The sequence below is a fragment of the Cyphomyrmex costatus genome, unplaced genomic scaffold (assembly GCF_001594065.2).
Source record: "Cyphomyrmex costatus isolate MS0001 unplaced genomic scaffold, Ccosl1.0 scaffold254, whole genome shotgun sequence".
Taxonomy (NCBI): domain Eukaryota; kingdom Metazoa; phylum Arthropoda; class Insecta; order Hymenoptera; family Formicidae; genus Cyphomyrmex; species Cyphomyrmex costatus.
Window position 1 is genome coordinate 1,559,904 of NW_017276629.1, and position 14,279 is coordinate 1,574,182.

General features: G+C 32.0%; 1 protein-coding gene across 1 annotated transcript in view; it reads right to left on the minus strand.

Moving 5' to 3' along the window:
* Positions 1–11,299, minus strand: part of jus (EB domain-containing julius seizure protein) — a 30,524-nt gene extending 19,225 nt beyond the window's left edge. Inside the window, exon 1 of the mRNA XM_018540573.1 lies at positions 10,778–11,299. Within this exon, the coding sequence (XP_018396075.1) occupies positions 10,778–10,961 (184 nt within the window). The 5' untranslated portion in view covers positions 10,962–11,299. The remainder of the gene's footprint in view (positions 1–10,777) is intronic.
* Between the last annotated feature and the right edge of the window lie 2,980 nt (positions 11,300–14,279).

Genomic DNA, 14,279 nt, shown 5'->3' on the forward strand with positions numbered 1-14,279 from the left:
TACAAGTAAAACGAAAGGGGAATATCGATTATTCGCTGTGTTTGAATATACAGGATTATGTATGAAAAATTAAAACTTTACGCGAGGGAGGAACGATTTTACTGAAATATTAAAAAATTAACTATATACACATAAATCTGAAATTAATTTTGTTGTATTATTAAAATAATTAAATAGGAAGTTTAAACATGATAAACACAATGCTACAAAAGATCTGACAACAACTTTTTCAGCAAAATTGTTTTTTCCGTATAATATTTAACACAATAAAATAACTTGTGAGTGAAAAAGGAAAGAAAAACTGCTAAGCTCTCTCTCTCTCTCTCTCTATAATGTATGTATGTACATACAAATTATGCAAATGTGTTATAAATAAAAATGCAATATATTTTCACTACGTTTAGCATAGTTAATTTCTTCACAATGTATAATCCGCTCGCGAAGTGCAGTTTAGTATGTATTTTGCTACGTATATTTTTCTCTCCATTCTCACCTCTGGTTGCATTTTTGCGATAAGGAGAATCAAGTTACAGTCCCTTGACTCGCTTAAATGTAATCACGAGAGAAACAGTTCCACGCCATTCTCTGTTGTGTTACTTAGTCGCGCACAATCAGACTGCTCGACATGGACATGTCGGATAATACAGAGAAAACATAGGATCATCCATGAATCACCAAAGAGATGAAGGAAAAGAGGATAAAGCAGAGTCTAGCGGATGACATTACTGAGCTTCTTATATATCAGTTTCTGATGTTTTTAAGGCCAATAAAACTCAAGCCGCTCTAGGCACATTGACGACGCAATTAAAAGAAACAAAGATATTAGTGGATAATATTATTAATGCATCTCTCAGGCTTCGGTCAATACTCAATTTATCGAAAATTCGTACGTGTGTAGAAAAATGACATAAAGATTAAAAAGAATTCTAAGAAAAAGAAGAAAAATATAAAGATTCGCCGCCAGAGAATCTTTATCTTGGCTAACATAAGTGAAAACATTACGTAGGATTTAAATATAATGGATGGAAAGTACAAAATAATGGATGTAGGTTGCAGCGATGCGAAGAAGGTGAGAATAATGCAGTAGTATTCAGTGTCATTGTAAGACTCGATGGTCCATATCAAGATCGAGCCTTACCGTACGTGATCGGCTCTAATAAGAAGATAATATCAAATAACATAGCAGCAAGAGCAAATCAAAGAGAGGAAAAAATCGGAAAGCGAGGAAGGCTGTAAATGCACAAAAAGTGCAGTAAAACAAATTATTACTTCGAACTGACCCTGAGACAACCAACATCGAATAAACCATTGTCTTGAAGTTGGAATAAAGCAGCTATGTCGTCGAAAGTGGGACATGTCTAATAATTATTAGGCAATGGCCTGTAATTTCACAGTGCAAGTACGATAAGTTCTGTGATTGAGTTATATCAGTTACAGGAATAAGTATGCTAATCTATAATAATCTAGTCTCTAGTCTACTGTTTTCTATGATGTAAAGACCTATTACGGACTAGAAAGCAAATCTCAAAAGAAGAAACAATTAACTTTTTCATATTGCGAAAACTTGTAAATTAAACTAATTCGTTAAAATAAAAGACATTTTTCTTTCATCTATTTCACAGGCAAACACTACAATACTTCAAAGAGATGTAATAATTTACGTAATATTAATCAAAATAAATAATAAATAAAATAAAGAAACAAATAAGATGAAAATTTTTATTGTTATTGATTATTATTTATTATGAAGAGAGTCCTTGTTATTTTTCAATTTAATGAAAATAAAGAAATGTGATACGCATGATTTGTATCATTGAAAAATGTAATACAAGAAAGATGTAAACGCGTTTGAATAAAATTGCGCGAGAGATAAAATCTATTTTTTAAATCGTGCGTATATCGGAGAAAGGAAACCCAAATACAGTTCTCTGGTCTTCTATTTTTATATCTCATATTTGTATAATTAGATTGATACAATTAATTTTCATATAAATGTAATATTAAAAAATATGACAAAATATTTTCGTACATCTTGATAAGTACATCTTTCCAGTATAGATCCTTGGTTAATAGTTTTATTAACGCGTCAGTTAATTAACAAAAGCACGTGATGCATCTACACGTATGTATTATATGTACATACATACGTGACAGAAGTTCAATGATATGACTACTGCAGTGCTTCGAGACATAATACATTTCTGATATCGATCATTGCAATGTAGAGGCGCAACGATGCGATATATCAAGGTAATCCACGCACGCACAAGCGTTGGAAAATTACGTGTGGCAATAGCTAGAAAAACGAATTCAAACAACTATAAGCATTGTAAAAGTGTAGAAAAATAAAAGGCAAATTCTAATACCCCGCAGACATTTTCTGGAACATCCTTTGGACTTTTTTTATTGTTTGGAAAAACGTGTCTCACAAAGCTTGCAAGCTTCCTATATTCACGTGTCGTGGAATCGTTTTATCTTTTAAAACCGAACCTATAATAGGATATACGTGAAAGGAATATGAAAGCTTCAATACAATTTTTGCAAAAAAGACGTAATATGTTCGGATCTTTATTTCTCCTTTCGATCAAGCTGCAGAAATTTAATGAATAAGATTTTTAATAAGAAATAATTTATATATAGATATATTAATGTATAGCAAAAGGAAAATTTTAGAATTATAGAATTACAGAATATGTTTGAATCCTAAATTTAATTTAAAAACATACAGTAATAAAATTTAATGAAAGTTTAATAATTTAAATAATAAAAAACAGAGATAAAAAAGAAGTCATTAGAAATCAATACGATAAACGGGGGCGTGCAATTAATTTAATATAAAAACTTTTTATTAACTTCTAATGACCCTCTTTTCATATTTGTTCTTCATTAATTCGAATCCCTCAGAGTGATATTAAATTTGACATCTGTATATATATTTTACTGTAAGTATTGTTCAGTATAATAATTATTTAAAAAACACTTATTTTTAAGCGTTTTTAACATTTCATTGCCGCAATAAATTGCATATTTCTGCAGCTTGAAGATGCTTTATCCTCCTTATGTGACAATTGTTTTGATTTTTTATACGTATTAAGAAACAACATAACATACTTCATGAATATGTATCAGGAAATTTATACATATATCAGACTTTCCTAAAAAATGTGAGCAAAACGCGTTTTGAATATGCAAAATAGATGTCTCTTTTAGAGCCGTCCGCCAGACTGATCTCCTTGAAAATTACTACAATGGCGTAGCAAGTAGAATTGCCAAGGTAACGTCATTTTTTAAGTTAATCTTTACATAGTGCTGTGACAAACCGCAACGGAAAAAGTGCTACGTACCGCATGCATGACGTAAATAAATAACAGCTATATATACAGGGCTACGTTATTGTCATTTATTGATCTATTTAGTATATTTTATACTTAGCGTCTTGCATATGTCACGTTGCGTCGGTTGCTTGTATTATAATCCGAACTATCGCGGCCACAATATTTCTGACAAAAGTAACTGTATTCTGTATTATTGGAAGAAATTCAAATATTACTCAAGCATTTAAAGACATTGATCGACTTTCATTAAGAAGTTCTATGTAATATCGACATTAGCTGAACAGTTCATTAGCTATTGCTAGAGTTGGACTACTTTATACGAGTTTTCAAAGTTGAGTAACAAGTCGGTCAATGTTTTTCATATCTCAGTGTAACTTTCGCTTTACAATACGAAAAGAAAGTATGAAATGGAACAAGAGATAAAAGTCTAAGGAAAAAAGGACTTTTACTCCCGTATGTCTTTTTCCTTGGCAAATATGAGTGCCAGTGTTGCAGAAAGTACTTCTGAAGTCTCCGAACAATGTCAAATAAAGGTGCTGTATAAAATACATTTGTTCTTTTTTCCTTCACCTCAATTTACCATATTTTGTAAATTACATGATTCATACACAGAGTACTTACAATTAGATAACACATATTCAACCTCAATATAATAAATTTTGTAAAAATTAAAATAACAGAGAAATGATTTCGATAAGTTTAAATTAACTTCGTTAAAGAATAGAATAGCTTTAAAGTAAATTGAGAATTTACTTTGTTAAAAGAAGACAAATATTTGATCAAGTTTGAAAGAAAATCATGGGGAAAAGAAAACAAGATTTTAAAATCCTTTCTAAAAATTTAATGAAAGCTGCAACGATCCATATATAATCCGAGAAAATCTGATCTATCAATGTCTACAGCTAGTCGTTCAATATCGTATCAAGTAAGATGTACGCCGAGCGTTCAACAATACGCGCAAGCTAATCATTAACGCTATCTCGACAGTTGATCTATGCATATGCAAGAGCCCAGCGTTGGTCTCGACTCTGAGGAATCTAGAAGCTACCAGTCGCTCGCGTTTATCTCGTGAGATTATTCCGGCTGCGCATACCCTACCTGATGCTCCTGTCACGATACCACAGAGAACTGTCGATACAAGCTTATTTGAGGTTGACTTGGCGCGATGCCATTGTCGAGGCTGGCACGGTCAAGCTTGATCGAATTTATAAACTGGATTATAAGAGGGGTAAACTTGAACGCGTGAAACTTCATCCTTAAATTATTGTAGACAGAAGATGTATCGCGATTGCTGAAATTGCCTTTCTAGAATACAATAATTATTATGACACGATAAAAGAGCTCTTTAGTTCTCCGTTCACTCCATTAGATCACTCTAGTGATCGAAACGGCGAATTAGGATTTCAAATCTACGGATGCAACTCTCTCTCTCTCTCTCTCTTGTATGCGATAAAAATGAGATAATAAATGTAAACTTTATTTTATATTGAAATTAAAAAGAGATAAGAAAGAGACGTATTTCTAATCAAACGTAAGTATTTGTATCTGTCGAATAAAGTTGAAAATAAAATTTATGGAGAACACTATCGCCTCTGGTTTCAACGTATTTCCTCTTTCATCCATTGAACAATTATTTATTAAAAGATTCTTGCTTCCTAATCTCGTATTCCAAATTAAGTTTTATAGAAAAATGACAAAACTTTGCATCCAATCAAATAGAAATGTATACAAGTTAATTTATATATACAAAACGTAACAATATATGATTCTCTTTTCATATCGCATGCAATATTCTGGATCATTAATTTTAATTTAGTCTAAAATTACATTTTTTGAATGTAATATTTACGTTGTATCTTCGAGGTGTCCGTTTTACGGATTAAAGTCTGAAAATCAAAATCGATAGTTTCATAAATAATTTCTAATGCGTCGTTATCGTCTATATCGCATAAAGTGATCTATGCGCAATTTGTAGATGTATTTTCCAGTTATGACCCGGCTATCTTATGTATACGAGCACGTTATGTCAGACCTGTGCTCGTAAAACGCGACCTAATCTTTTGATTAAAAGTTTGCTGGCCGATACAATTCATTGACATCATGCGCTTACATAAGCTTCGTGAGATCAATTTGATCATTGCAATCAATTTTTTCTACAAATATTGACATAATATTTATCCATCCGACTCCTCGCTCATAGGTATAAATCTGCGCTAATGTAACCAATAATAAACAAATCTATAGCAACAACTTATCGCAAGCAGAAGGTTGAGGAGTACAACTCGTCAATAATGGATACAAATTGATGCCACCAACGCGTGAGCATTTATTCTCTGAAAGCTATTTGTCATCGGCTGCGGCGACATTTCCACTTTATTACGAGGAAATAATCAGAGCATGGAATAAAAGAATACTTTGAAGCACACGAGAACTTTTCATTAAAAAGAAAGCAATTTAATATTCATCGAGTAATAATTTACCTACCTCTCTCGTGCAAGATTCCATTTTTGCTTTAAACTTTAATATTATATATTATTGACATTTAATCAATTCTGTTTACTGTTCATTATCATTTATCGCGAATATTAAGTCATACAAAAAGTTAGATGATAAATTTTTTTACTTAATTTCTTCAGTCAGGCAAACCAGCAGTTGCACACAATCGTCGCAACTACTTAGAAAACGATGAACGGATCAAGGTTAACAAAAAAAGTTGAATCGAATCTTAACTTAGCAAACTTGGGCAGAGTTTGAATCACAACTTTGCGGAGACAATCGAATTAAATTTGGCAATGCAAAATGTCACATAACAGAAGAAGGCTAAGAATATATGTAAAAACGATATTATCTCATAAAGAAAAAGGGATCAAAGTATATTTTTATTTGTTATAATTACAGATAAGATAATGTCAGTTTTTCTAGAACACAACTTAAGCTAAGGAAAATAAATTGTTAGGCTTAATTCCATCAATTCCATTAAAGATAATTCGATAATGTTCTCGCAGCACGTAATAAGTACAGTAAGTTCATCTGCAAATTAACGTTAATCCGGTAAATTAATAGAATGAAAGAAAAAAAGAAAGCGAAAGACAAACAAACAGAAAAAGAGAGCACACGAAACAAAATGATATTGTATTAACAGCATTATTTTAATTAAGAATGATCTTGTTAATTTTATAACAACATTGATATAAAATAAATAGAATTTTATTAAAACAAGAGCATAACACACATACATATTTGCTTCATTAAAGGCTTTTACATACAAAATGACACAAGCAAAATGACATAATCATAGCATAAAGCCATTGGACCAATGAACATCTTATGTAAATCGATATGACCTTTTTATATCGAATGCTTATTAGTCCAGCGACTTTATGCTATGAATATGCAACTTATGTTATTTGGTGTGTGATAATAGTGATAATAATATTAAATTAACTAAATTATTTTTAATTAAAATAATGCTATTAATATATAATGTTATATTTCTCAATGTATGAATGAGATTAAATACTTACTCTCTGATTTGATTGATTTAACGTAATAACTTAAATAAGATACATCGTTAATCAAAGCAAATAAATTTTATTTAGGTGTGTGTTCCAACTCCGAATCAGAATAATTACTAAAACAAAATAAATATTAGAATTATTTTGATTGACGCGTATAAACCGACATAGACAAAGCATACCGAAATATCGAATGACGCAAGTATTTCATGATTGATTTCAGTGAATTTGTCTTCACTCCGCAACAGGTCCATATAATATCGCAAATGTTTTTACTTGTTGCACCATCCTTTTTATAACCGCAATTATAATTGTTATCTTATGTATGAGATTTAAATGAACTTTAAGACTGAAGTTACTGTTCCGCAATTTAAAACTAATAAAGAATATTTTACTCTTTTGAAACAATCGGAAAACCGTGATTATATACATATAATTATAATTTACTTTTTTCAATTGACACTCTTTTAAATATAAAGTACTATAAAGTGCAAAAGTTGATCAAATTTGTAATCAGATGTATAATAATTTAATACTGACTTGCGGTTTAAAATTCAATCATGAAGAGAAACTTTTCAATATCACAAAGTTAATTTACATATATTTTTCAAACTAAACAAAAAGAATTTTCCGATATTCTATAGTAATCAATATTGTTGAAGAATACATGCATCGAAAAGTATATTAACTTTGTACAAATCGAGACGAATTGAGTTATGAATGCGGATCGTTAGTAGCGTTCAACAGCATAAAGAAGCAGAACTTACATATTCTTTTCGAAATTATGTTAAACTTTGGTAACTACGCGGATTAAGATGAATAAAAGATGAAAGCTATCGGAAGGTTAGATAAAATTCCTCCTGAAAAAGAAAACTATTTGAAGCAGAACATTCTTGTTATCTATAAGTCGTTATCTTTTACGATGACCGATCCGTATGAATTATTAGGACAACGAAACGAAACAGGAAGATTACAGATGAATTGATAAAACAATAGTTTTTTATTACATGCAAAAATAGACTAGAGTTTCAAAGTCTTCCAGAGAAAGTTATTGATTGTTATTCAATACCCTTAAGTAATCTCCTTAACGGATTACGAAAAGTAAGATTTTCTAAACATATTTGTTAATATGTATTAAACATGTATGTACATTAATATATTATATTAATATAAAAAAAATAATCATCAGAACAATTTGTTTTATAATTCACTATCTATTTACGTGAACATCATTTATTAATTTATTCAGACACAAATCTTTTATTCTATAGCATAGAATTACAGAAGACGCGTTCTGAAATTAATGGAGCAATTCATATTCCGTAGGATTTCCAAGGGCCGTAAATGTAAAGGGTAGATAATGCAAAAATATATATATATATCGTATAGATCTAGAGACAAGTATATTTACGTGCTACAATCCATACTATTTTATTTTGAAATGTTGAAAAGTTAGCAACAAACGTGATTGTAACTTTTGAAAATTTAAATAGATAAATCTCACTTTATCTCGTTTCTTTCGATATCGAATCTTGTCTCCCATTGCCATAGATATATGCTACTTGATGCAATTTTTGTCGCGATGTTGCAATGTCACGCGTCAATACAAGATTTACCATCAACGATGAACTATTCACATTTTAAAATATTACCAAAAATAATAAAAATGTCATAGATTGTTTCGTCATTACGTTTAAATATCTATATAAAATTTGAACACATAATTCTCCTATTGGTTTAAAAGTTTTTTATTTTGTTTTTGTTAATCTTAATTTTCATATAAAATTGCGTTTTGTAATACATATTTGTAAATTTAATGAGAAAGTACAAAAATTAAATTAAATTTTAAACATATTGCTTCACAATAATTCGTATACAAAGTTTAACTGGATCTACCTGTGCATGTGTGTTCTTTTAAAAGTTATTGACCTAAAACCATTAATTGAAATTGATAGAAAAATATAGTCATTTTGTAGCATAAAACCATTATTTGTTATCAAATTATTTGTTGTTTTGTTTTACAGTTGATTTCAAATTATATGTACGGATCAATAGTTAATGTCATCAAAAATTTTTGAATAATATTGGCTGACATTAATTTATTTTGGCTGATTGTTAAGTTAAGTTTAGCTGTTTTCAACAGAAAAAGCAGTTTTGTAACTGTTGTAAAAATTCGTACATTTAAATTCATTGAGGGATTGAGATTAACACTAATTATATTATTATAAAAAATTTTATAACACTTTCGAAACTGCTTTTTCTGCTAAAAACAAGCAGCTAAAATATTCTTAAACTTGTGCGAGTAATGCGCGGTTCGGGGTAACTCGAAATTTTCAATTAACTATTCGTATGAGATTTGCAAATAGCGTGTATGGACATATTCGAGTTCGCATTCATCGTTTACCATTCATACCAATTTGTTAGAGAGTGGAGTGATTTCCTTTGACAAACTCAAAAGACATGAGTTACCATAAATCGTGCAGTCTAACGCAAAACTTTACTGTATTAATACCGCACCTGGTTATTTCATCAGGATTTACTCGCCTTTTAATCAGATACTTTATCACGTCCTTCAGTCGACATGCGCATTTTATGTGAAACACACAAAAAAATTTTTTTAACGAGATATCTAAACAAATGTACTTATACGTGTCACAAAGAATAACTCCATTTAAGCAAAACGTTTTCAAAAAGCTTTCTATTTTAATTTTAATATGTATTATAGGATTATTAAATTACGTCGATTTATCGAATTTTTAATGGAAAGAAACAATCACAAACGAACAAAATGTTGAACTAAATCTCTTTTAAAACCGTAATGTGAATAACAAATAGGAAAGAAAGACCTTATAAACGGTCAAGCTGGATTTTTAGTGCTTAAATAATTTGATGTGAATTTACATATTACATATCAAATCTTACAAAAGTTTTGAAAATTTCTTTGCTCGTCACACGTTGAATGTGTGTGTGTACAATAACTTATTATAATTAATTAATTTACATAATAATTTATGTTACATAGCATGATCATTTTAATGCAGATTATAAAATGATAGAATAATTGCATCACAATTTCAACCGAGTAAAAAATCTTGGAAGTTTACTTCGCTTATATCGTACGTATGTATGTAGTACAATAATAATACTGTATGTTTGATATCCGTCAGTATCATATGATACTTTATACTTGCTATCTATTAATTTATGATGCTTGCATTCTGTATCTTATACATATATGCAATATCATCATCAACACTATGACCTTGATAAATTCTATTCAAAGTAATAGAAAAATTTTAAATATTACTCAGAAGACTTTATGACTTTTAAATGTCTTTTAAATATCTTCCGGATATTTTTTACACTTTTCCATTGGAATCTTATGATACTTAATCTCGACTTTTCTTCATCATTAAGATTTGATGTTGTTATACATTAAAAACCGTATTGGAGATATGAAATGGAATTGATTTCTAAATAAAATAAATATTTTTTTTTTTAATTGAGAGAAATAATAGTATTTTTTATAACATGGGTTGAAGTATGGAAAAATATCCTTGCTTGTCGCCGCGTACTGTTGGATAACAACGGAACAAATTATAAATAAACTTCTATAAACAATATTTTACATTCGTTTACTTTAGATATTTTATTTATTATTATTAACAGGATATAATCATCATATAATAAATGATGTAATTAATCATTATCCTTTAAATATATTGTAAAACAATCACATGTGCGAAACTAGCGAATACAAAGTAAATAACTGCAGATCAGTTTTTTCAATGAAAATATTTTTCATTTATGCATGTTATTTCTCTCGTTTTGAGAGAAATAACATATATCTTGTTACTCGTGGCGCGCAGAGAGTTATACGAGAGCGCCTCGTATGAGCGCGGGTGAAGCGCTATTCGAAGGTCTTACCTTCTACAGTTGTGAGCTCCGAGGGATTCGGTAGACCCAGGGCTGGCTGATCGAGGATAATCCAAGAGGAGACCAAGACGACGCAGAGCAGCCGCACAGCGGTGGTACTGCACCAGGGGTTGGTCCCCGACGTCCGATACGTCGGGTACGTCGGCGACGGGCAGGTTGTCGCGGCGACGCTCATCTCTACGACTGCTGGCCCCCCTCCGCGGGTCCACGCGGCACACCTGCGGCCTATGCACGGCACGCACGCACGCACCCGTACGTCGCGTACCTGCACGCCCACGCAGGTCAACCCTGCCTGGCCTACTTCCGGTATCACATCTCCGACCGATCGCGGAGGTGCGCGCGATCGATGACGCGCATAGTCGCCACCGCGGAACTCGAAGCCGTAGCTTTCTATCTCTCTCTCTCTCTTTCTTCCGTCCGCGTGGATCCCCCCCGCGCCCTTAGCGCGATCCAGCGGTTCCCAGCGTCGTCGACGTCGTTCACCGCGTCACGCCGCCGCGTCTGGCGCGTCCAGACTCCCTCGCTTGATCGCGAAGGGTTGGCGCGTGCGATTCCAAATCGAACGACGGAGGCGCAGTCCGGACGATGGCGAGATGGTGGGACCGACGATCGTGCGCTCGCGCCGTCGTGTACGTACACTGTGCGATTGTGCCGTAGCGGGAAGGCACGGGCACCAAGCAACGACCGGCCTGACTCACCCCAACGAGGATCGTCGCGACGCCAAGGCGCCGGCGTTCTGCGCAATACGGCTGAGCCACGTTTCCACCCCCTTGACCGCCGGTGTAACGTGGCACGGTGTGTGATGTGGTATGGTGTGTTGTGGTGACGGTGTCACTCTCCATCCCCTTGAGACCACCCGCCACCGTCGTATAGACAGCGACGGAGTACAGTGTCTCTGAGTCATTCCTCGGACAAGACTCGTCGGTGTACCGCCACTTAGCGATCAGAACGTAAAGCGACACCGTCGTCGTCGTCGTCGTCAATGTGTTGTACGTGTGCTGGTAATGACGCAGCGCATGGGACACCCCACGCTGCATCCCCACTTCTAAGGAACGCACAGTCGCGCAACTTTAGCAAAACCGCGGTGATATATGATATATCAGGGGTAAACGATTTCGCTACGCTACACAAATATCAATATCTTGGGGAATCTGGAAAGTATAGATCTTCATTTTTCACACAATAATGCGGATTCTTGATTGATCTCTTACTTAAATAAGATGGAATGAGATGACAGCTTGCGATATTCACATAAACTGAGAAAATTTTATCATATACTCGAACTTTCAATGCTTTACATTCTCAGATATCTACCATAAATTTACTCAAATGGATTTCTTTAATAAAAGAAATATATTACATATATGTATAATTAAAAGTGTAATAAATCATAGCCTTCTTTCAATTGACTTCGTAAATGAAGTACATGATTTGTAAAAATTAAGTTTCATCTTTTATTTCAAAATGTTTCGTGTATTATTAAGTCAATTTATCAGTAATTTATTAGCATTGTACATTATAACGTACATTAACAATTTTTATGTATATTATTATTATATATATGATAGTAACATTTTTTAATAAAAGAGCTAAATTTATTAACTTTTTTCAAAATATTTTTTTTATCGGAAATCGTTTTGATTCTTGGCAATTAAAATTAATAAAAATAATAAGTTATACTGAGACAATTATTTCTACTCTTGAATGCTTTCTAGATGTTTCTATAGCCACGAAACAAAATTCTTATAACTAATAATAATAATGAGATTTTATTATCATTATTAATAATGATAAGAAATTCTTCTTCTTATTATTATTAATTATAATGAGTGATGAAAATTATATTGTAACATTTCTTGAATTATCTTTTTTATGTTTCTTTTGCACTTATAAATTATTAATAATTTTCTTTGAGGCGTATATTTTCTTTCTCGATACTTCATCTGTTATTACGGACATCATTCCAGACTTTATACATTATAGGTATATGGATGACGCATACGAATATTTCCGTGAAAACTCTGGATCTAACCGTGCGATCATAATTTCACTTCTTGATCGATGGCTTGCTACATTATGACGTCAGCTAAACTTTGCCATACCCACAGCTTACCGCGCAAACATGAAACGAGTGCCAATTAAGATTAATTTTATGAATAGCACGGAAAAATTATGTGATTACAAGACGTAAATAAAATATATCGCACGTTAACATCAATAAAAAATCTGTAATATTAAAATAAATGAATATGTTATATAATATATAAATATATTAAATATATAATGTTATACAATGTCAAAAGTTTATAGTGCAAAACATTACTTCCTGTTGATGTATTCGAAAACTGTGTCCAAAACAGTATTGTAGTTGCCAAAAATCATATTTTATGTTGCAGAATGCTAATATATATGAGAATAATCCATATTTTGCAGACGTTATAATTTATAGGCAATTATATATTTAATGTTGCAGATTGCACATGCCGCGATGTATTAGACTTAATACAAAAGAACGATCATAAATTACAGAGATGCACATAAATTGTCAACAGATATCTTTATAATTCATGTAGGTGGATTTAATGGACGAGACAGAGCGGTATCATACTAACTAGTTTATCAAGAATCGTGCACACATGTCGATCAATTTCAGGTGATAATTATCGGCGCCCTGACTAGTTACATGCGGGACACGGACGCCGTAATTATATTCCAACTAATGTAATGTAATGCTGCGTCAGCAGGTCGCCTTTGATATTTCTCAAAATGCTTTTGTATCATTGCAATAAATATTACAAACCAAATTTCTTACTATTACATACATATTTATGTATACATTTTTTCATTATCGACTTTCTTTGATACATATGATTTATATTATTATTGCATGGACTTACGCAATCTATTATATGCATGTTAGTTTTATCTTATTATATTTATTAAGTAATTTTAATATTAATTAATTTTTGTTTTGCTTTTCTGATAACTGCAGTGATTAATGTTATGAACGAAAATATAATTTATTTTTCAGTTTATTATCATTCAATTTTTCATTCTGGATATATACGTAATTAAAACGTCGCTTCCTTTTTATCCGTCCATTTATAACATCCATCTAACATACCCTAATAATAACCTCATTGATTATGTGATATACTTAACTCTTTCCTCGCAAAAAAGCAACGCACATATTTCTAACATCTCTCTTCTTCAAAATATTAAACTATAGGCTTATAAACTCGATAATTAGTTATTCAAATTATTACAATGTATAGTCAGTACAATAGTAGCTTATATAATTTGTTATTCTGCGACTATTAATCATTACAGTAAAAAATAAGAAGGGAAAAGAGTACACGTAATGAGTGGACATTCATGTCAACATCTTGATGTCTATTAAGAGAAATATAACGACGATGCGGGATCAATTTCCTGGGTCGATCGCTTCGAGCAGAGCCAAAGGCAAGAGCAAGAAAAAAGGCGTCTTAGACTT